The 23110-nt window shown below is 41.5% G+C and overlaps 1 protein-coding gene across 1 annotated transcript in view; it reads left to right on the top strand.

Annotated features, from left to right (window-relative positions):
• Nucleotides 1-22747, top strand: part of EXT1 (exostosin glycosyltransferase 1) — a 308046-nt gene extending 285299 nt beyond the window's left edge. Inside the window, exons 6-11 of the mRNA XM_002710745.5 lie at nucleotides 2068-2186; nucleotides 3815-3910; nucleotides 8471-8560; nucleotides 15527-15687; nucleotides 17680-17851; nucleotides 22219-22747. Of these exons, the coding sequence (XP_002710791.1) occupies nucleotides 2068-2186; nucleotides 3815-3910; nucleotides 8471-8560; nucleotides 15527-15687; nucleotides 17680-17851; nucleotides 22219-22404 (824 nt within the window). The 3' untranslated portion in view covers nucleotides 22405-22747. The remainder of the gene's footprint in view (nucleotides 1-2067; nucleotides 2187-3814; nucleotides 3911-8470; nucleotides 8561-15526; nucleotides 15688-17679; nucleotides 17852-22218) is intronic.
• The last annotated feature ends 363 nt before the right edge of the window (nucleotides 22748-23110 follow it).

Genomic DNA, 23110 nt, shown 5'->3' with positions numbered 1-23110 from the left:
ATCGACTGGTTCATTCCCCAAATGGCTGCAATGGCCACAGCTGGACCAGGCCAAAACCAGGAGCCTGGAGTGTCATCCAGGTCTCCCATGAGAATGCACTTGAGCCACCTTCCACTATCTCAGGTGCATCAACAGGAGGCTTAATTGGAAGTAGAGCAACCAGGACTAGAACTGCATCTATATGGGCAGAGGCTTCACACAGTGTGTCAGAACACCAACCCCTATTATACTCCTGTTGTGTGCTATGATAGAGCTAGAGATAAAAAATCAAGTAAGGTTCAACCTCCGCTCTCAAGGAGCCTTAATCCAAGCACAGTGGAGAGAAGAGAATGGGCAGAAATAAAGCTCTACAAAAGGCTCCTGTTACTCCCATGGACAAATGTGTTTGAAGCCCTAGTTGGTCTCCTGTTAGTGACATCTGGGACAACCCCCCTCAGTCACAGTTCCAAACATAAGACCCTGGGATAATAAAGCATCTTTCAGGATATGTAGCAAAATTGCTTATGGTTTTCCACCCAAACCTGTCCCACCCTTGTTTAAGTTACACATGTTTAGCTTGAAACCCGTAAGATAAGTAATTAATGACCTAAAGAGTCAGCCAATGACAAAGAGCCCTTTATTCCAAACCAAACATGTTATGGAGACTACATCAAATTAAGTGAATCATCACATTGGGTAATATATTTAGAATTCTGAGATTAAGGCAATAGTTGATAAGAATTTCTAAATATTTCTTGTAGAGCCTTGAGATCTTCATTAGGAGTTAGTGTATTGAAAGTGTTTAAATGATAGCCCCTAAACTGTTATAGGAAAATCTACATATGACTTGTCACTGTGTTGCAAAGGTGGTTCCTCTGTTGTGTTTCTTCTCAGTTGACAAAACGTGGACTGTGTGTCTAGATAGTGGAAAGATCAGCTTTCAAATGTACAATTAAAGTGCTACTTGAGTGAATTTTTTTTTTTTTTTTACAAAACACTTGCATACTCCTTTAACATGTGTAGTCTGGTTTTAACCTTTAGTCCATCAATAGCAAAGCTTAACGTGAATGTCCTTGCATGTTCTGATTCTCATTTCAACTGCTAAAGTGCCAACTTAGTGGATCTAAGCTAATCAGGTTTTAAAAGGCTCTTCACCTGTTTCTCACTTCATAGCAAGTTCTTCTGGAAAAGCTCACTGGGGAAAAGCCATCTCTCCTCTCTCCCTTGGGCGGCCGTGCTGGTTAAGCACATTTACGATCCTTCTGTGCCTTCACAGCTGGCAGATGTCTGCATCATGTAGTCTTTCTCTCAGCTGTGTCGCTACTGCACAAGGAAGAAACTCTTGGATTATGGAGGCTTCCTCCCCAAAAATGATGATGATGATGATGGTGGTGGTGGTGGTGGTGACAGTAGCAGCTAACACATATTGAGTACTTATTATTTGCTAAGTCCTACCCTAAGTGCTTTGTATCTATCAACTAGTTTAATTCTAACAATAACCTTGTAAGTTTAATAGTTACTGTCAGCCCCATTTCACAGCTGTGCAAGCACAGAGTTAAGTCATCTTTCCAACACTCCACAGTCACTAAGTAGAACAACTGGTATTCAAACCTAGTATTCTTTTAACCTGTCTTGCTAGTTATTGCATGAAATACTATTAATTTGGCAAAAAGGCTTAATTACATGATTAAGAATAAAACACAGGCAAGAGAGAGACAGCACATGTACATAATCCATCTTAAGATATAAGAGATTAGAACAAAACCTTTCTTGGGCGTGGTGAGCAGGCAGGGGTTGGATTCAGACTTTGGGTGCCTAAGAACCTAAAGGGAGATCAAGGAAACATCACCAGAGGAAGCTGATGGCACAGGAAGGGCAGACATCGATCTCTAATTCACTGAGCCCTGTAGATGCAGGCAGTAGTGCAGTAGCAGCTTTCTACCTGGTTTTCGTTCTGCCAGGGCGTGAGAAGGGAGAATGTGCTAGAAGGTACATTGGCTCCAGGGTGAGCAATGGAGCAAGAAGAAGCCATTTTCTAAGGCTGGTTTCTCAGTGCTTCATTAGGCTGCTCTCTCCTGTTCCTTTCAGGTATAAAGCCCCCGTCCAGATTCACTGCAGTCATCCATGCGGTGACCCCCCTGGTCTCTCAGTCCCAGCCAGTGTTGAAGCTCCTCGTGGCTGCAGCGAAGTCCCAGTACTGTGCTCAGGTGAGTGCCGCGCCCACCTCCACAGACCTCGCTCCCCACCTGTTACTCCCTCGGCTCCCCAGTCCTACCCTGCTACACCCCTTTCATTTGTCAAGCTTCGTTATGTCCTTCGCATCAATGTATTGGTTCTTGGGAATGCAGTGTGCCACAAGTAAGGGATGTTACAGACAGACCTTTGCACTAATACAAGGTTAAGATACACAGATGGTAAGGTTCTTCAAAAGTTTGTGGACAGTTGAATTAAAAGATAAGTTTATTTTGGTGCAAAAAAAATGAGAAAGCCCTGAATACAATCGGTCTTCAAAATTGATGAAAAATATATATTATGGAAAGCTATGTGTACAATTAAAAAATTTTAACGCCACAACCATCTAATTCTGTCTTCCACAAACTTTTTTTTTTTCAAAAATGAACTTAATTCTCTTTATTTCATGCCTCTTTATCTTTAGTTACTTATTTTCATTTTATTTGAAAGACAGAGGGACAGATAGAAATCTTCCATCCACTGTTTCACTCCCCAAATGCCTGCAACAGCTGGGGCTGAGCCAGGCTAAAGCTGGGAGCCTGGAATTCAATCCAAGTTCCCCATGTGGGTGATAAGGATCCAGGTTCTTTAGCCATCACTTGCTGCTTATCAGGGTGCTCATTGCCAGGAAGCTGGATTGGAAGCCAAAGAGCCACAGCTCAAACCAGGTTCTCCAATATGGAATACAGTTATCCAAAGCAGCAATTTGACTGCTACTCCAGATGCACCCCCATTCCATGAACTTTTTGAAGTTCGCTGTAGTATGCATGCAGATACTTATGCACACCTGCTCACACGCATAAGCCAACACATTCTTTAAAGAATATGTATGCATATTATTTTGCTTTTAAATGTGTAAATAGTAGGGTAACATCAGAGAAGTTACTGAAAGAACCAGAAGACTTAAGTTCCAATCAAAGAGGCAGAATCATTGGTGTCCAGAGACATCAACTTTTCTTTCACAGCAACTGTGACTATTTATAAAATTGGGAGCAGAAGATTCTTTGAAAACAATATTTTCCAAATCAGTACCACTCTTATCCTCTAACGGTGATTTGCTGATTTGTGAATTAGTTTATATAAGAAGATTTACAAGTAAGAAAAGAATTAAATCATGTTGAAGGACGCATTTTTGAACTAAATGCCTTTATTGGAAATTATAAAGTGACATAAAATCAGCAGGCATTCTGGAAAATCCAATACAAGAGCTCTGCCTAGCTCTAGCTTGAATTCTTTTATTTCTCTCACATCGCCTGGTATAGTGTGCACTCACAGTAAATGTTCAGATATTCCGTATACATTTTTTATTTAACTTGATCAGAATGTAGGAAACCACTTTATTAAGCTCCAGCACCCAGAAATTGCTTCTTTTCCCGCTTACCCCCCCCCCCCCCCCCCGGTATACAAGTGTTTTAGGTTAATCTTTGTCCGTGTTGAAGTGACAAGGTTCTGCAGGTTGTGTAGGAGTGGACTCACTTTAAAATTCAATCTTCAAGTGTCCCTTGTTGCATTCTCCACCTTCACTGCCTGTGGGAAAAGTTGGGTTGGAAGCCTACATAAAGGCAGCCTAACCCAGCTGTCTAATGATCTCCATTCCTTTCAGATCATAGTTCTTTGGAATTGTGACAAGCCCCTACCGGCCAAACACCGCTGGCCTGCCACTGCTGTGCCTGTCATTGTCATTGAAGGAGAAAGCAAGGTAGGACTCGAAGGGGACCTAACTGGTGAACCACCATGGAATCTTCCCTTCTCCATGGGGCATCAGGTGTCTTCCTCCTGTTTGGGAGAGCTGCTTGTCCTGGATTATTTTCCCTACAATTGTACTCATCTGAGGATGTCCTTTGTTTTGATAGCCCAGGATTTCCAACCCATCAAGGCACAGTCTTAATACTAACCTGTACCTGTTTTACAACCTTGTAAACATGATTAAGCTCTTGGAACCTCAGTTTCCTCCTTCACAAAGCGGAAATAATAATACATCCCACAAAGGATTGCTATTGGGACTAAGTGAATTCAGTGCCCACAATAGTGAACTTCCTGTAAGTGATGAGGGTGAAGATAAGGCTGATGGTGGTGGTGAGGCATGATGTCTGCTTTGCTGAATTATCTCCGGGAGCTGCGTCTTTCAGAATAGTAGTTCTTCCCCACATTTGCTTTGGAAAAGGCATCTTTAACTTTATTTTCTTTGCTGTCTCCATCCTAGCTGCTTTTCTGTTCTCTAGGTCACTCTGCCTAGAGGGAAAGGATCTTCCTTTTTGGCCCTTCACGGACTCCACTTACTGCTGTCATGCATTGACATGTGAGGATTGTGTCTTCTTGTCCTAGCCAGCCTCTCCAGACTTTCCTCTCATTGCTTTTCCCCTCAGATTCTATCGCCTACCAAATTTGATCATTTACAATTATTGTTGTCATTTGCAGTATTTCTTGACACTCCTCAACTCTGCTTGTCGGTATTTCCTTAAATCCTCTAAGCCCCTGTTCAATCAGTTGCTGCTAAGTGAAATTGAGACCGGTGACGCAGTGCCATCTGAGAGACTGTCCCTCTTAGTTTCCAAGGGGTCAGGGCGTGGGAGAGTGGCTCAGACCAAGTGAAATAACTTTGAACTGGAATGACAAAAATCTTAGTTGATTAGGCTGAAGCATTTAAAATTATCACTTGACTCATCAAAAGTGGCCCTTGATTCAGTATAAAGCAATGAGTCTGGGACTATCACATAACAAGATGGTCCAAGCATTAACTCTTCAGGTCCTGTATTCCGTGATATTGTGTGCTGGACATTGTGTCATAGGCTTGGAATGCCCGGAGTGGTATGACAGGTGTCATCCCAGCACTCATGGGCTGTAGTCAAGCAGTGTGGTTATCAGAAAGCTGCTTCATAGGCATTTAATGAGAGGAGGTGGGTGTGAGAACAATCACGTGCCTCCTGGCATCTGTATTCCTTACCCTTGTGAGTCTATGTCACCATGTGTGTGGCTGCATGAAAGGACCTTGCCTACAAAAATCTCCTGCTTACAACCACTTACATGTATGTCCCCAGCAGAGCAGCTTGTTGTAGGGAAGCCAGAGTTCTGATTCCAGTCCCTGAAGCCTTGCACAAGGCTCAAATGTGTGCTGTTAACTTTGAATGTTGGGATTCTTTTTTATTCGTTCACAGACCAGGTCTCCTAGTAGGTAATTCTTTTGTTTGGATATGTCAGGACATTCACCCAGGATCCAGTATTATTGACTGACTGGGAGCCATTCTGGCTCTTTATGTAGTATTACATTTTTATGCTCTGCACTCATTGATTTTATATGTCCACTGTCAGAGAGAAGAAATTCTGTTTCTTTATTTGTAAAATAGTGATGAGGATGAGGATGGTGATTGTAGTGCCTTTCTCGTGAGCTCTATCAGATGTCTCTTATTAGATGCATCAGATTCTCCCAGCCACATCTGTATGTGGGCTTCTGGCAATTTGTCCAGTCCCAGCTACTGCCTTGGCCCCTAATTCCAGTTGATGAGATGGTTCCTAAGCCTTTTTCCTCCCTATCAGTGCCCTGGTTGGCATCAAAGTGTTACTTCAGGCTCCGTATTCTAGGAAACATTGGCCCATTTTGAGAATTAAATGTGAGGCACTTAGCCAGCCCTGTGCCCATTATACATACATTGTCTGTTCTAATAAATGGCAGCTACTCTCTGGCAGACATCATCAAGTCATGACTTGTGTTATGGGGTCTAGTTCACTTTCATGTGAATTAAGATGTGTTACTTAATCTCTGTGCCTCCATCCCTCCTTCAGTAAATGGAAACAATCCTAATACCTAACTATAATAAGGTAGCTACAAGGACTCAGTAATGTGATACTCTCCTTATAAATGTACTGAGAAGTGTGGGCACATCAGAGGTGCTCAACAAATATCATGGATTCTTGTGCTTTGTGTGATCATTTATGTATATTTCTTGTCTTCCTCAGTAGAGTAGACTTCTTGAGTATTGACCATTTTCTCATCCTGTTAATTTCAAAAAAGTTGAGCTCCCTATTTATAGCTAAATGTTTCTTAAATGAATTAACAGGGAATATCCAGTTCACTCAGGATTGACTTTGTAAGCCTATCAGTTCTTCTTATGCTAAGTCATCCAGGAAGTTGGCTGAGGCAAGTTTTACAGCTTCTTCATGGGCATTTGGAATTGGCTGGCAGAGGTGCACTTAACCTCTGTTGATAATGCAAGTTCAGGAGAAAGGAAACAGACCTTGTCCAACTAGTGGTTGGACAGATGTTAGGGACTAAGACCTGTGTCTTTATCAATCTCTGTTTTAAAATCTCCACATCTAGCCTTGCACTTAAAATTGATGTGTTTGCTGCATTGTCTGCAAAATTCTGTTTTGAATTTATGGGCCTTGTCTTTGCAGCTTTCCCCTGTAGGCTTAACAAGGGAAAGGTCAGGGCATTGCTAAGCTGCCAGCTAATGGTTTCTGTGTTAGTCAGTGGACATGTAAACAAGAACAGAAGAATTGCTTCAGGCATAGATTTCTGAGCCTTGTGTACGTGGAGTTGCTGTGATGGCTTTGTATTTTATTTTGAAAGCCTGAGAAAGATTAAAAACAAAAACAAAACTGTGGCCCAGTTGGCAGCTGCATAGGCACAGTCCCTGAAACCATTTGTGTGGTAGAGACATCCTTGGAGCTCCTGAAGATGATTTAGGATGGGCACTTTCCATTCCTTCGCATCCCAGGCCCTCCAGTGGTGCCACAGGCATGCAACCCAAACGTGAGTTGAACCCTGTGGAGGAGCAAGCTTCTTGCTACAAATGGAGCTGGGAGCTCAGATTGGTAGAGAAGGTACCTGTGATGTTGCCTTTTCGCCTTTCCCTTTGTCCCTAGTGTCCATCCACTTCACCTCCTAGCCTTTCCGCCTTCAAGATAGACGGCAGGTATGTCCTTTCTCACCAAGTGTGAATTCAGAGAGGGTGTCATAACTGTTGATAGGACTTCCAGAGGAAGGTGGTGATGTACAATTGCTGTATCTGTCCATATGTCCATTTTTGAGGTCCTTTCCAAACCTGAGACAGGTATAGATAGCACCAAGATGTTGGTATAGGCCAAGATGTTCTATATGATGGCACCATTGTGATGTAATCCTGGTCCATTTTGGACAAAATGCTTATGCTTTCTGTGTGTCAGCTTCCTCCTCTATAACATGGGGTTGTTATAGCAATGGAGCAAGATGATGCATATCAAGGACTTGGAATATGTCCTGGCCCATAGTACATGTTCTAAACATGTTGGTAGTAGAGATCAGCATTATGGTTAGTTATTCTATGGTACATTCACCACAAAGGTTTACGCTGAGACGGTCACAAGGTAGTCATTCACATGTCACTTTTTCCAGCCAATATTTCTGTCTCACACAGCACCAAACACACACACATATACTCACACTCAGGCCCACCACACCCTACCCTGGAATTAGCCCAAACTTTATTCATATAGCACCTTCATAATAACTTCCTAAATTTGTGGATCATATATGTTACATATTTAAGATTTTTTTCTTTAAATCAGCTTATTTTACTATCAATGAAATTACATCTGAGTACTTATTTACTCCCCCGATTGCTACAGCTAAAAATCTAATTGTGTATGTAATTTTTTTTCCTCATCTGTGCTTAGAAAATCCACAATGACAGGGAATCTATCTTACTAGGCTGTGTACTCTGACCAGCCTGATACACCCACTGTAGTTGCTCAATAATTGAACAAATGAATATGTGCTGATGGGAGACGGACATCTTAACATTGAGGGCTGAGATAGGAGTAGAATATTCTTTTTAAAAAAGGCTTATTTATTTATTTGAAAAAGTTACTGAGAAACTGAGAAAGAGGTATACACACACACACACACACACAGAGATCTTCCATCCACTGGTTCACTCCCCAGGTGGCTACAACTGCCAGCTGAAGCCAGAAACCTAGAGCTTCTTCTGGGTCTCCCAGGTGGCCGGTAGGGACCCAAGCACTTGGGCCATCTTCTGATGCTTTTCCCATGCCCTGAGCAAGGAGCAGGCTCAGAAGTGGAGCAGCCAGGATGTGAGCTGACACCTACATGGGATGCTGGTGTCAGGTGCAGTTTTATCCGCTATGCCACAGTACCATCTCGGGAGTAGAATATTCTTTATGAAAGTGAGGATGCTGGAATTCTCCTGAAAACAAGACACTAAGGTTACCTCTTTCATCCCCTCCTTCCCTCCCTCCTGCCGCCTTTCCTCCTTGTCCCCAGGTGATGAGCAGCCGGTTTCTGCCCTATGACAACATCATCACAGATGCGGTGCTTAGCCTGGATGAGGACACTGTGCTTTCAACAACAGAGGTAAGAACGCCCACAGCGGGGTCCCCAGGTGCCAGTCTCCCTCTTGCCCCTGCCCTGGTAGAAGTCAGAAGTACTTTTCAAAGCTTCCCGCAGAATTGATTTTCATCAGCTGAGTTCCTGTTAGCACCTTGCTGCCACCTGGCACCCTGATGCGGGCATTGTCCGCTTTGTTTTCTCTGCTAATTGGCTCCTCATTTGCATGACTGTGCCTCACCTCTTCCTTCTTCCCTGCCCTCCTATTTTGTTTTTAAACAGCACAGCTGCAGGCTGGTGTGCAGAACCCAGGGGGAGAAGAACAGGACCCTGGATAACAGTCTTTTGAAACTCTGTAGTCCACAGCAAACAACTCCATCCTTCCCCAGTGACCCTAATATTGTGTGGCATGTGTGTTGCCTCTGCTTGGATACGCTATTCTGGGTTCTAAAGGCAGCTTTTTTCTCTTGATCTAAAGTGCTCCTATTTTTTTTCATCCACACCAAGAGCAAATGTGTGCTCTTTAGAATGTGAAGAGAGTTGTGCCAAAAATAAGATTGTCCAAAGAATGTGTGAGGAGGAGAGAGATGAGCGAGGGAAGGTGGATAGGGTAGAAAACCAATTTTTACAACTTGAATGAGTATTGATCTCTGAAATCTTACTTTAAACTGTAGATGAGATCAAAGATGGCCATATAAAAATGCAGTATATCAGAGATACATTATTAATGGTAGCAGCTAAAAAGCACAGAGACTTAACTACTTATGCATTTCCCTCAGCCTTCTTTTTCCCTTTTTATTCGTAATTATTTTCATTTCCTGTCAAACATGGGCAGTACTAGCACATGCTCTCTGGCATATCACGCGGATTCTAGTGACTGCTGCCTACATACCGGGCCTTGGTGCTGACCCAGGCTGGCGAACTCCCTGTTACTTTCTTAAAATTCCACGGATGCTTCCAGTTTCCGTCAGATGGAGTCTGATGTACAAAGGCAACCTAAATAATGACAGAACATAATGCCCTGGGCCACCCCTTGTTAAATGCTTTCTCTGTAACCAATGCTCTATAAATACTTGTTGAATGAAAGGTTGGGGGGATGTGTGTGCAGGGATTAAAGGGGAACACACAGTTGATTGTGTCCTGTGTCCTGTGGCCAGAGAAAGGGCTTGTTGGGGAAAAGATAGGCCTACCTTTCAAAGGAGAAGGTAGCTGTGGAATGCTGGCCCTGGGACACTCTAGCTTGCATTTTTCTGCTACTTCCTGCATGGGAAGATGGCATCCCAGGAACACATTGACTCAGCAGGTATTTATTGAGAGATGTCTTTGTTCTGGTCTCCATGCCAGGTTCTTTGGTTACACACTTCCTGCCTGTATCCGTTAGAGTCCTGGCAGCAAGCAGAATTCACAAGAGATTATTCAAGTTAAGGGACTTGGCATTACTTACAGAGGTGTGGAGGTGAAGTGAAAGGAACCCACAATAAATGGTGAAGCACCTGTAGAGGGTTAAGAGCAGGATGTGGCTCCTAACCCCTAGCCCTGAAGGAGTGAGAGAAGGAAATGGCACCTGTGTAGTCCCCGAGAGATGGAACTAGAAGGGAACAGCTATAATGAAGAAGAGCTATACTGATGGAAGTTTATGGCTGCCACCAGGACTGTGGTGCCAGAGTAGGAAGGGAGTGGAGAAAAGACCTGACCTCTCTGTCTGTCTACGTCCATTGTCCTGCTGATGACTCCCACTGCCCAGATGGAGTGGATAACAGCCAGCAAGGAAGACCAAGGTGGTGTGGTGCATAGAGGGTCATCTTCCCAGAGCACAGAGCAGGGCAAGACGAGGAGGCAGTGGATCTCAATAGACAAGCCTAGGAATAGCTGCTCCTCGCTGTGATGGAATGAATAGTCAAGACAACAACAGTATAGACCGAAATCATTATCCTATGACTTGAAGTATTGATTTATCCTGTATGGTCCCCTGGGCACGAGGCAATTAACCTCACTGTGGGGTTTGTTTTCCCCTGTCCCATGGAGCAATAACTTTCCACTGCTGTGATGCATCCCTGTGCTGCTGAGTTTCTTTTCAAAGAATAGCATTTCCAGCCACTCAGTGCATGCTGGGAGGAACATGTGTCTGTGTCGTATGTGAAGTAATTAGAAGTCAACGTGGGCTGGAAATAATATGTAAATTCAAGAGGCTCACAGGCGGGTTGCCTTGCCTGCTGATCAGTCGAGTGGTTGTGATGCCTAAAATGGTTGTGGGCAAGGATTTCTCTTTTCTCTTTTTTTAGGTGAATATATGTTGGTTTGTCTCATTTCCTCTCTAAGGATTCTTAGCTTGTTTAAATGTCTTTCTGTAGCATTCAGGGTAGATTTTTAAACAGTATCCTATAAAGCATATTAGATATAGTTGGTTTATAGTTATTTACATTTATCTGGGTTACTGCAAAGCCTGGAAAGAAAACAGATGTTGGTTTTTAAGTGAAAAGCCCTTAAGTTGACCTTTGCTTTCTTTGATGTGTTAATGATCTGCTTGAAAGTAGAACTATCATAAGAACCATAGTTTTATCCGAATTTACTTTTGAATTCCTTTGAAATGACTTGAAACAGGTCTGAGAGTTAAGAAATTCATGTGATAAAAAAAAAAAAAAAAAAAGAAAAACGTATTGGGTTCTATAGTAGCTGCCAGTGCATATGTTTCCTTTTCAAAGAATAATGGGAAACCCTAAAGAGTGCTGACAGCCGGCATGATTCTTTGACAACAGACCACGTAATATACTGGCCCAACAGTTGGCGCCATTAGTATTGAACGCCACTGACAATGTGTAGGTAATCACAACCTAATTTCAATTTTCTGGCAATATCTGTCCACTCCCCTGCTGTCTTTTCACTTTGAGATGTCCCACTTCCCACTGAGATTTTTTTATGTTCCACCACTCTTCTTTTTCTCCCTGGATGTTATAGTTTTGGGAAACAAGCCATATTGTAAAGTCTTTCTTATCTTGAGAGGGGGCAGTCTTTGAGCCAGGGTTGTGCAGAGAAACAAAGCCAATAGAGATTTATGGTGAGGAAATGCTCCCACAGTTTTGGAGGCTGAAATGTCCCACAATCTGTCATCTGCAAGCTGGAAACCTAGGAAAGTTGGTGGTGTAATTCCAATCAGAGGCTAAGGGTCTGAGAAGCTGATAATATAAATCCCAGTCTGAGGGCAGCAGAAGACAGACATCCCAGCTCCAGCTGGTAGGCAGGAAGGAAAAAGGAGCGAATTCTCCCTTCTGCCTTTTGGTCTAGTGCAGACCCCCAGCAGACTGTGTGGTGCCCATCCACACTGGGAAGGGCAGTCACCTTAACTGAGTCCTAACCTCACCCAGACATCCTTACCAGCACACTCAAAAATGGTCCGAGTGAAGTTGGCACACAAGATTAACCTTTAGATTTTCATAAAAAAAATTTAATTCTGGACTGTTACCTAAATAATTAGATCTAAGTCTAAAGAATTTGAAGATAAAGAAACTTGATAAGTGACCCAGGTTATGGATGGGTGGTTTGGCCTTGTGAGTTTAAGACACCAGTTAAAATGCCCATATTCCATATTGAAATGCATAGTTCAAGTTCCAGCTCTGTTCCCCACCTCCAGCTTCCTCCTAACGCTCACCCCTGGAGGCAGCAGGTGATGGCTCAAGTGGTTGGGTATCTGCCATTCACATGAGAGACTTGGATTGAATTGTCAACTTTCAGCATAAGCAAGGCCTGACCCTGGCCATTGAAGCCATTTGTGAAGTGAACTTGTAGATAGGATGATTTACGTTCTCTGTTTCTCTCTGCAAAATGAATGAATAAATAAATCAGATGGACTCAGGCTAATATTTCCAAAAGATGGTTTGTGTATATACCATGTAGTTTCATACGGTTCATTGCAAACATTTTTCAGTTTATGATTTTACTTTAATTTCTGTTAGAACACAAGACAACCAGCAATTAAACCTAAGATTTCATTGACCTTGTTACCTAGGGTGAAGCTACTGTTTCTTTTTTATTTAGTCAGCTTAGAGAAAAATGTCATTGAATATGTGGTGTGGGAAGATGACACAAAAGGAAATGATGATATGCGTATGGAAAAATGCTTGGGGAATACTCACATTGATCTAGACTTTTTTGGTTCCATCTCTGTATTACGCTGAGGCAAAACTCCTCTAACATAAAATAAACCATTTAAAATGTGTAATTCAATAGCATTTGGTCCGTTTACAACACATTGTGTTTGTCCCAAAGCCTTTTTGTTACCCACAGGGGAAACCTTGTACTCATTAGGTTGACTCTCCCCAGCCTTTGGCATCTGTCAGTCTATTTTCTGTCTCTGTGTATTTGCCTGTTCTGAACATTTCATATATCTAGACTCATACAATATGTGGCCTTTTAATTCTGGCTTTTTGTGCTTAACATAATGTTTTTGAGGTTCATCTGAATTGATGCCAGTATCAATACATCATTCTTTGTCACAGCTACATAATGTTCCATTGTAGACTATATCACACTTTGTTTATTCATCTATTGATGAAATTTGGGTTGGTTTCACCTTTTGACTGTTGCCTAGTGCTGGAACTGGCCTTGACAACATAACCACAGTCCCCCAGTCACTATCACTGTACCCAGACTTGAATTTTTTTGTGAAATACATGGTGTGTCTATTTGTATTCCTTATCAACAGGAGACAGGGCAAAGGTCTTAGGATGAAGTTACCAGACAGGTAGCACATAGGTTGCTGCTAGAAAAGCCTTGGCAACCAATGCTACAGCCAGCCTGTTGCAGCTGCTGTACCCAGAGCTTGGGAACGAATGCATAGGATCAATATTCACATTTTGGGGTGGGCATTTGGCCTAGCTGTTAAGACTCCCCCACCCCACAGGGGAGTACCCCAGACCTAGCACCTGATTCTAGCTTCCTGCTAATGCCCACCCTGGGAGACAGCAGTAATGACTCAAGAAACTCAGTTTGTGTGCCTAAGTAGGAGATCTGGATTGAATTCTCAGCGACTTTCATCAGCACCCGAGCCATTGTGAGCATTTGGAGAATGAACCAGAGGCCGGGAAAGTGCATGGGCACACTCTCTCTCTTCTCTCCCTCTCAAACAAATAAAAATGTTAAAAATATATTTTTTGAATAAGAATTCACATTGTAATGAACAGTAATCAGAAGGAAGAAGGATTGCTAAATTAGATGTGATTTTGGTCAATGGGATAATGTCACAATGCTGGTTCCTGGTGAAGGACCTCAAGAACGAATGGATTTTCTTGACTTATGCCAGATGCTGTTTTGTCTCAAAATGGCAATTACATCAAATTTTTCAAAATTTATTTATATATATATATTTATTTATTTATTTGAAAGACAGAGTGACAGGAAGGGAGAAAAGGAAAGAGAGAGAACAAGGGATTTTTCTCTCTGCTCATTCATTCACCAAATGCCTACAGCACCCCAGGGTTGAGCAGGGCCAAAGCCAGGAGGCTGGAACTCTATTCAAGTCTCCCACATGGGCGGCAGGGACCCAAGTACTTGGGCCATCATCTGCTGCCTTCCCTGGCACATTAGCAGAAAGCTGGATTGAAAGCAGAGCAAATAGATCTTGGAACCCTATACAAGAATCCCAAGCAATGGCTTAATGCTTTGCTCTGTGATGCCCAATCCTCAATAGTTTTTTAACATGTTAATGGGTCCTATAAATCTAAGATTTTCATTTAAGGGAAATACTTAGAAGATGTATTGTATGCCCATTTCTGTGAGTTAATTATGATTATCTTAGAGAAAGAAGATAAGATTTTGTTTTCTGAAGACTAAAAAAATAAAATTTATCTCTCTCTGGTTTAAGAGAGAGAGACAAATTGTTCCCAAACACTATAAGAACATAGACAAAAGAAGGTTGTGTTATAGTGTACATCAAAATTGCCTGAGTTCCGATCTGGGTTTTGCCACTTACTAGGTCAGGCCAATTACTGAACTCCAACTCCATGTATATTAGTTTCCCTTTCTGTAAATTGAAAGACATAAAAGTAGCCGCCTCCCAGGGTTATCATAAGTATAAAATGAGCTCATATGTATAAGCAGCCGTCACCATGCCGATCATGTAAACACTACATGATTACGAGTACTATAAGATTGTTTGCTGTTACTAGCTTTGTTATTTTCCTTTTTGCCTTATTAGTTTTTGTCATCATTAGATGATCTTAGGATGTCAGGATCAGCTTAGGCATCTGAAAGCAGACTCTGAACTAATTATAAATGCTGGTTTAAGACAGGTTCAGAAGTACTTGCGTTCGGTTATTAGAAGAACTCATTGAGCTGCATTTGTCTTACAAGAATCCCATGGCTTCACTTGGCCTCATCTCTGCCACGTAGTGATTTTCATTGCTTTTTCTAGAATTCCCCAGCTCTGCATCTTCAAACCTGAGAGGCCTGAAGTATTTTTCTTTGTGATACGTGTCCTTTATTCGTGTTAAAACTTGTACTCTTTTTAGAGACTCTTTTGCTGTTAGAGGATCTTTTATTTCCATTTCTTTGGCTTTTATAGATACTGGTTATGATGTGTGCTGTGTATTCAGTCTCTGGATGTACATAGGAAAGCTGCTCCTATTTATAACACATGCATTTGTACTTCATGTGAATCAGTAGTCACGTGCAGCTGGGAGGGAGGTGGGGGAGAAGCGACTGCTTTTTTGAATTGATTTTTAGCTTGAACAGCATGGATTTCTAAAGGACATATCAGCATTTTTTTTCGTTCCTTCATTTCTGTACTAATCTGAAGTTTCTTTACCAGAAAACATTAAAATGTGCATAATTATGGGGCAAAATGTCAAGCAGTCAGTTTAATTTGCTGATGAATACATAGAATTCATGTTTTGCAACAGTCCCAGGATTTCACATTAGGAATTAGCAAGGGGAAGGTAATGTTTTGTTGACATTTGTTAACACTGTTGATTGCTTGTTTGGCTTGTGTTTTGCCTGCAGGTGGATTTTGCCTTCACCGTGTGGCAGAGTTTCCCCGAGAGGATTGTGGGGTACCCTGCACGCAGCCATTTCTGGGATAACTCTAAGGAGCGGTGGGGATACACGTCCAAGTGGACGAATGACTACTCCATGGTGTTGACCGGAGCTGCTATTTACCACAAGTGAGGAATTCCAGCATCTCTTCTGCACATCTTTGTCACTTCTGATAGTAGTAGCTGCTGGCTTGCTGCCTCAGTAGGAACTGAGGCCAAATCTTGTTAACAACATTAACAAAAATTAGTCTGCCTCTCAGCTTAAGTTTTGGAGATGTGACAAGCATGTGTTTTTGAAACCAACAACACCTCTTGGCTTATAGCCATCATAAGAAATTAAGGCAGAGTGACATTTTCGGCTAGAAGTGTGAAGACACACTCAAGGGTGTGTTAGGTAACTGAGTGTTGTGAGGAACAATAGCAAAAGTAAATACTTAATTGAGTGGCTCCAGACAGGGTTCTAGGTGCTTGGGGGTTCACCATTGAGCAAAACAGAAAAAATTCCCCACCAATACGAGATGGTGATAATGCCAGTGGTTATAAAGGATATTGAGAGAAGTGATAGAGCAAGAAAACAAAGTAAAGACTAAAGTATCAGGAGTCGTGGAAATGGGGTGGATGGAGGAGGTGAGATTGGAGCAGAGACTTAAAGGAGAGGAGGGAGGTAACCAGGAGGATATCCGCAGCGAGCGGGGGCATTCATAGTAAATGCACTGAGGCCGGATGTTGGAGGAAGACCAACATTAGTAGAGTGGAGTAGGTGAGATCAGGTCAGAGAGGTCTCGGAGCCCTGCTGCAAGACACTGCTGGCCGTCAGTTGGACTTGACTTTTTGAGCTGAACAGTGATACCATCCTCTCTGGATGCTCTGTTGGGAAGAAGCTATAAAGGGACCAAGAAGCAGGGATTCCTTTTAGGAGATGATTGACAGTATTTGAACAAGAGATGATGGAGCCTAGCGAGGCACAGAAGCTGAACCCTGGAGGTGGCAAGTTGTGATCAGATTGTGGGCATATTTTGAGGTCCTGACACATTAGATGTGTAAAATTCAACGACTCCTGAGATTTTTCACCCGTAGAACTGGAAGGATTGAATAACCATCAACAAAGGGAATGCTACAGATAAAATAAGTAGTAGGAAAAATACAGGAGTTCAGCCTTGGGCTTGTTAAGAAAACCAAATTGATATATTTTAAAATGTCAAGAAGAGAGTTGTAAATTTGGGAGTTGTTGGCATCTGTTTGATCTTTAAAGCCAAGGCGCTAGAGTAAGATTGCCAACCTAGTGGGTATAGATAGCTGACACTCCCCTCTGTGAAATCTTGTGTTACTGTCAACACACCAATCCTACCTTACAGCTATTTAGTAAGGAATAGAGAACCTTGCCATTTCAGGTATGAGTATTTAGACTGACTGAATGTTGAGCACAAGGTTTCATCTCTTAAAAGTTTATTATTCCACTTCCTCCTGCCGCCACCATGCCAAAGAATCTGATTCATTCAAATGAATTTTTCCTGTCAGTATATTCTATGTATACATAAATATAGGTAAAAAATTAGGATGAGAAATAATTCAAATTAATTATGAATTTTAATATTAATTATTGACCACCAAATTAATTCAGATTTTACCCTAACAGGGTTGGGATATATATGTTTCATAGAACACAAAAACAGAGCAGTATATTGTTGAACTCAAAGGATACAGTTATGATTAAGCCAATAATTAAAATTAATGATACAAGGATCATGTATAAGTAATGTCTTGCCATCTAAGTATTCCACTTCTCTTTCTCACTGACTGACATGATGTTAAACTAAGCAGACTATATCTGCATCCATGTGTCACTCTGCTGTGTTTTTCTACATCTATAAAATAGGAGTAATAATCACACCTACCCCACGGGTTCCTTTTGAGGATTAGATCAGGCATTTCTTATAAAACAATTTAGAACATTATCTGACATAAAGCAAGCTTCATCCCAGTGATGGCTGCCATCTTCATTGTTACCATCCATGACATATTTAGGGGATATGCAGAATGGTTGTGTGTTTTTTGTCCAGAAGTCTACTTTGTCATTAAGTCACTATGGCCCCTGGTGAAACCTAGCTTTGGTTTTTACAGATATTATCACTACCTGTACTCCCATTATCTGCCAGCCAGCCTGAAAAACATGGTGGACCAACTGGCCAATTGTGAGGATATTCTCATGAATTTCCTGGTGTCTGCTGTGACAAAATTGCCTCCAATCAAAGTGACCCAGAAAAAGCAGTATAAGGAGACAATGATGGGTCAGGTAAGAGTAAGAATTCTCTTCCCTTGCTTCATTCAGGGGCGGCTCAGCCTGGACATATGAGGACTTGTATTCCTCCAAGTACTCCTCCAGAAACATAAGGAGGAGATGCTAGAAAGAAAGCTCTAAAGGAATTTAAGATTGGCACATGGATGATAGGAAGACCCAAGTCAAGAGGATCTTTATGCCAGGAATGTAAACTCTCATATGACCTATGGTGACATGAAAAACACATGTCCTTCAGAGTATGTCTTAGTCCTTTCTGGACAAAAGTGCCATTGACTATATGGCTTAAATAACAAACATTCATTTCTCAGAGTTTGGGCGGCTAGGGAGTCCAAAATCAAGATGCCAGCAGACTGGGTGTCTAGTGAGTGCCTGCTTCCTGGTTCAATGACTCCTGTGGGTTCACTGTTCTCACATGTCAGAATGAAGGGGCAGAGAGTTCTTTGGGGTCCCTTACATAAAGGCACTAATCCCATCCCCGAGGAACTCCATTCATGGCCTGATCAACTTCCAAAGGCCCTACTTACATATACTATCATGCTGGGGACGTCGTTTCAACATGCATATTCACTCCACAGCATAGTTAAAAATTACAAAGAGTTCAAGCAACTTTATCTGTAGGGGCGTTATTTAATGAGTCACAAGGAAAACTTCAACACCGCCTTCTGGTGTTGGTTCTTGAATTCAGTGTGCTTCCTGGTAACATACCCGGAGTCACAAGACTTGATTTTCAGTTCTAAGACCAGCATTTATAAGCTGTAGCCAAGTTGGTTATCTTCTAAAACTCAGTTTGCTCATCTTTAATACAGAAATAGTGCAGTCTGCCTCACAGAGTTGAGATAATATGTATGAAAGCTTTTATGAAACCACAGTAAAACATTTTGTTGAGTCTTAAAATTTTAATACTAAAGATACTTTCAAGGAAATGTAATCCAGCTTTCTCCTTTTACAAGTAAGAAAACTGGGACCTAGAGAATTTTAAGAATATTGCCTCAAGTCACTCAGTAAGTTAGAGACAGAACTGGGAGCTGAATCCCAGGCTCTGTCCATGTTATTGCTTGTGCTCCACGCCAGTGTCTTGGTATCAGGTTCATCTGGATATACTGAAGTTCATCTACCTTTATTTAACTTGGACAGAGTCCACACTATAAGTAAGAAATCGTGAGATCAAAAACCTTAAGCCAAGTCTATCCAAGATAAATCATGGATCATCAACAGATTGGAGTCAAGTTGACTAAGCATGCTTTACCATAGTTGTATCAGTTTAGTTGCTGGGGGTTCCCATGGGCTCATCCTAACAGGTACCGAAAATCGTATGCAAATCTGTTTCTTGGCCACGGAAATCTTAGCTGTGACTCCCTTACGGTAACACAATTGTTTTTCATTCACTAAATTTACTAAGAGCAAAGGCTTCATGGAATTTTCAAGTTTATAAAATTTAATCATTCAGTATTTACTGAACATTTGCACACTTTTGGGCTCCTTTCTATGTACTCGTTAGGACAAAAGAGCTGTTCTTAATGAGCAAAGAGGCTGGTGAAAAACTCTATTTCCCTCTAATTCTTGAAAGGACAGGCAAGAGGATTTGCTAGACCTTTCCATTTTGAAGGTTGGAAGACTATTGAAATTCAAACAAGATGTTTTGTCTACCGTGTGTCCTGATATTTTTTATTCTCATGGAAGGGCCACACCATGTCTTTAATGTTGCTTACTCAGAGAGTTCTTCAGATGCCCCTCAGATTATATGCTCATTAAGGGTGGAACTCTAATAAACACATAAGGGGTTGGTTTTGTGCCCTCTTCATAGATTTGCCTAAATCTGCCAGACTAAAACTTCTGATAACTTCAAGTGTTTTGGGGGGCAAATCTATATGTAACCTTAGATGTGACTACTTATGTCTCCAGATGTGACAACTTGGATACAAGGGATCTTCAAAATGACGTTGGAGAACCTACATTATCATTTACCTACATTTTCTATAAATGTTTTGAAATCCCTTGGTATTTGCCCCCTTCTCATCATAGACATTAGTGAGACTGGTGAAATAAATGGATATCATTAGATTGTGAATGCTTATGTTTCACAGGAAAATATATTTTCTAATACATGTCATTGGCACAATATACCATTAAAAATCTAGAGTCAAAAAGAAAAAAAAAAAAACTTCAGTGATGCCACTTTCTTTCCCCTTTTTTTAGTTTGTGAGTGAAAATGAGAGGGAATTGAAACTCTTGACAGTATTTTCATTTCCATGAATGAATACTTTTGCTTCAGCATGAGAGTCTGGCACATATGGAAGAGTGAGTGAATCTGAAATGGCCCACAAACCCCTGTCACTTTAGGAAAACAATGAGGTACCTCTGGGACCATCTTCCCTGATACGAACTCAACTCATGGAAAGATTAATTTGTTACTGCTCTCTGATTTACCGAGTCTAGTTCTTTTAGTATAAATGGGAAAGAACAAAACCTGAGTTCTGCCCTCTTCTACCTTTGAATTAATAACTGTAACTACCTTAAACCTGCTCCTCATATATAAAATGGAGATGTTATTACTGGGTACATCCTTCACCAAGTTGCTGTTTGGCTCAAATGAACTTCATGAAAACACATGAAAGTATATTTCTAACAATATTTGAGGATACAAATGCATTGAACACACACACACACACATGCACACACACATTATACATGTATATCATTGAAGAGTTACCATTGACATAAATGAGTTCGTGGGGTTTTTACTCATTATCAGACATCCCATATTTTCCATGTTATATAAAAATATGGCTTTAAAGACAATATGCTTAGTCATACTATTTAAGTTTCAGCACACAAGTCACTTAAGATTTTCTTTTAAATTTACATGGTCTAAAAATATTTAGCCAACCTTGTGGGCAATGGACAGAGCTATAAAGATGGTTAGCTATCGTTTCTACTTACTCATAAATCTTCTTTTCTATTCTAGGTGAGCATTGACTCATTGTAGGGCTGATAGTCATATAAAAAAGTAATCTTTTGGCATTTTCATGGAATGGGAAACACAGCCACTCTCTTATATTAAGAGCAGAATTTTGAAATTTCAGTCTGTAAACAGTCTCATAAACAAATGCCCTATGGGTACTTCACAAAGAAAATGAAAAATGGAATTAAACAGAATGTATTTTGTTGCAAAATACATTCTGTCTTCAGAAAGTTCCTGGAAAATGTGTGAAAAACTGCATGGATTTCAGGTGTTTTTTTTGTTTGTTTGTTTTTTTGGTTGTTATTTCTTCTTGCACCAGAATAAACCCATTTACCCATTTTTTAATTCCATTTGTCCACAGACTTTTTGAAGTACCCTCACATATCACTAAATTGTCCCTTTGTACTTCCTGGAGTCATCTCAAAGAAGTCAGTAGAAGGGAAAACAAATCAAAAATAGCTTTGAATGATGGATACGCGTTTCATTTTGTTCTTCCTCAACTGTACATGTGATTTTGTAATAAATAATTCAATGGAGTTTTTTTAAAGGTAGAAAGAAAGTATGAGGGAGGAAGAGTGGGGTAGACGGGCCAGCATTGTAGCATAGTTGGTTGAGCGGCTGCCTGCAATGCTGACATGCCACATGGATGCTGGTTCCTGTCCTGGCTGCTCCACTTCCCAGCCGGCTCCCTGCCAGCGGCCTGGGAAAGCAACAGAAGATGAGACCCAAGTTTTCAGGTCTCTGCCACCCACGTGGGAAACCTAAAGAAGCTCTTGGCTCGTGGCTTTGGCCTGGCCCAACCCCAGCCACTGCAGCCGTTCGGGCCATGAGCCAACAATTGGAAGATCTCTCTCTCTGTCTCTCCCTCTCTGTGACTCTGCCCTTGAAATACATAAAACAAATCTTTTAAGAAAAATAAAAAGAGTGGGATAGACAGAAAGACTTGTAAAAGTTGGTTCTTGAGATCTCCAGATCAACCAAGTAATAAATAGGATTTAGAAAACCATTTTTGAAACTATAAATACTTTGTGGGTCATAGTAGTATTAGTCACCAGTGCAAAGACCAGTTTTCTATTCAGTGACTCTAGTAATTGAGGTTCAGTTGGCAAGTCATTGACTGAGCTGAGAACTGGCTATTCAGAAAATGGGGGTAGTCAACATGGATCTTTGTTTATGTGTTTTGTTATTGAGGAACTTGGCATATCTTGGGGAAGCCTTATGCCCAGGCTAAAACCCAGGATCAGAACTTGGGATTGTACCAGGTGCGTAGACAGTGAAGCTTGCCGGCCTGCCCAGGCCCCGGGCTCTGCATCTTGCTCGTTTGCCTGGCACCAGTTTCTGCAATGTTCCCTTCTCACCGTGCAGTTCTCTCAGTGTCTGCTTTCTCTCCTTTCCCTAGACTTCCCGGGCCTCCCGTTGGGCTGACCCTGACCACTTTGCCCAGCGACAGAGCTGCATGAATACGTTTGCCAGCTGGTTTGGCTACATGCCGCTGATCCACTCGCAGATGAGGCTCGACCCCGTCCTCTTTAAAGACCAGGTCTCTATTCTAAGGAAGAAATACCGAGACATTGAACGACTCTGAGGAATCCAGCCGAGTGGGGGAGGGGAAGTGAGAGGGACGGGGTCAAGCTGCTCTCTCTTCCCCGTGCAGATCCGCTCATCTGCGGAGCCAGATTGTGCCAAGTCTCCAAAAACACTTAGATGAACAGAATGACAGAAAAGGCCAATGAGAACTCAACTCCTGGCTCCTGGGACTGCACCGGACTGCTCCAAATACACTCACTGGCTTCTTTGTCCCAAGACTAGGTTGTGTACAGTTTAATTATGGAACATTAAATAATTATTTTTGAAATGATTGCTATGCAGGTTTAAACTTTTTTAATGATCAAAACTATTAAAAACCAGAGTTCTTTCTTTAATCAAAATTGTGTTGGTTGTGACTATTTCAAAGCTGCTGCTCCTATTCCCACAGATGACATTGCCATTGGTCACACAGAGTTTCCTGTGGTTACAAAAGCTCAGACTTCATGGAAAACACACTAAATCATTCTACCCGGTGTCAAGAAATAACTGAGCCTAGTTAAGACAAATTCATTATTTGACCTTGCCAGTATAGATTGTTTTCCACTTTGAATTTTGAAATCCACTTGAACTTTTATCTCTAAAATGTCTCCGCATGAGGGAAGCTATTACGACTTTCAGGTAGGCAGTTCCAACTGAAAACTGTATGTTTGAGATAGATAAGTATGTTAATCTTTTTTCCTGGGGGGTGGGTGGGGGGAGTTAGT

This window comes from Oryctolagus cuniculus, chromosome 6 (genome assembly GCF_964237555.1).
Source record: "Oryctolagus cuniculus chromosome 6, mOryCun1.1, whole genome shotgun sequence".
Classification (NCBI taxonomy): domain Eukaryota; kingdom Metazoa; phylum Chordata; class Mammalia; order Lagomorpha; family Leporidae; genus Oryctolagus; species Oryctolagus cuniculus.
Note: the sequence above shows the minus strand (reverse complement) of the source record. Positions and strands in the feature narration are given on the sequence as shown.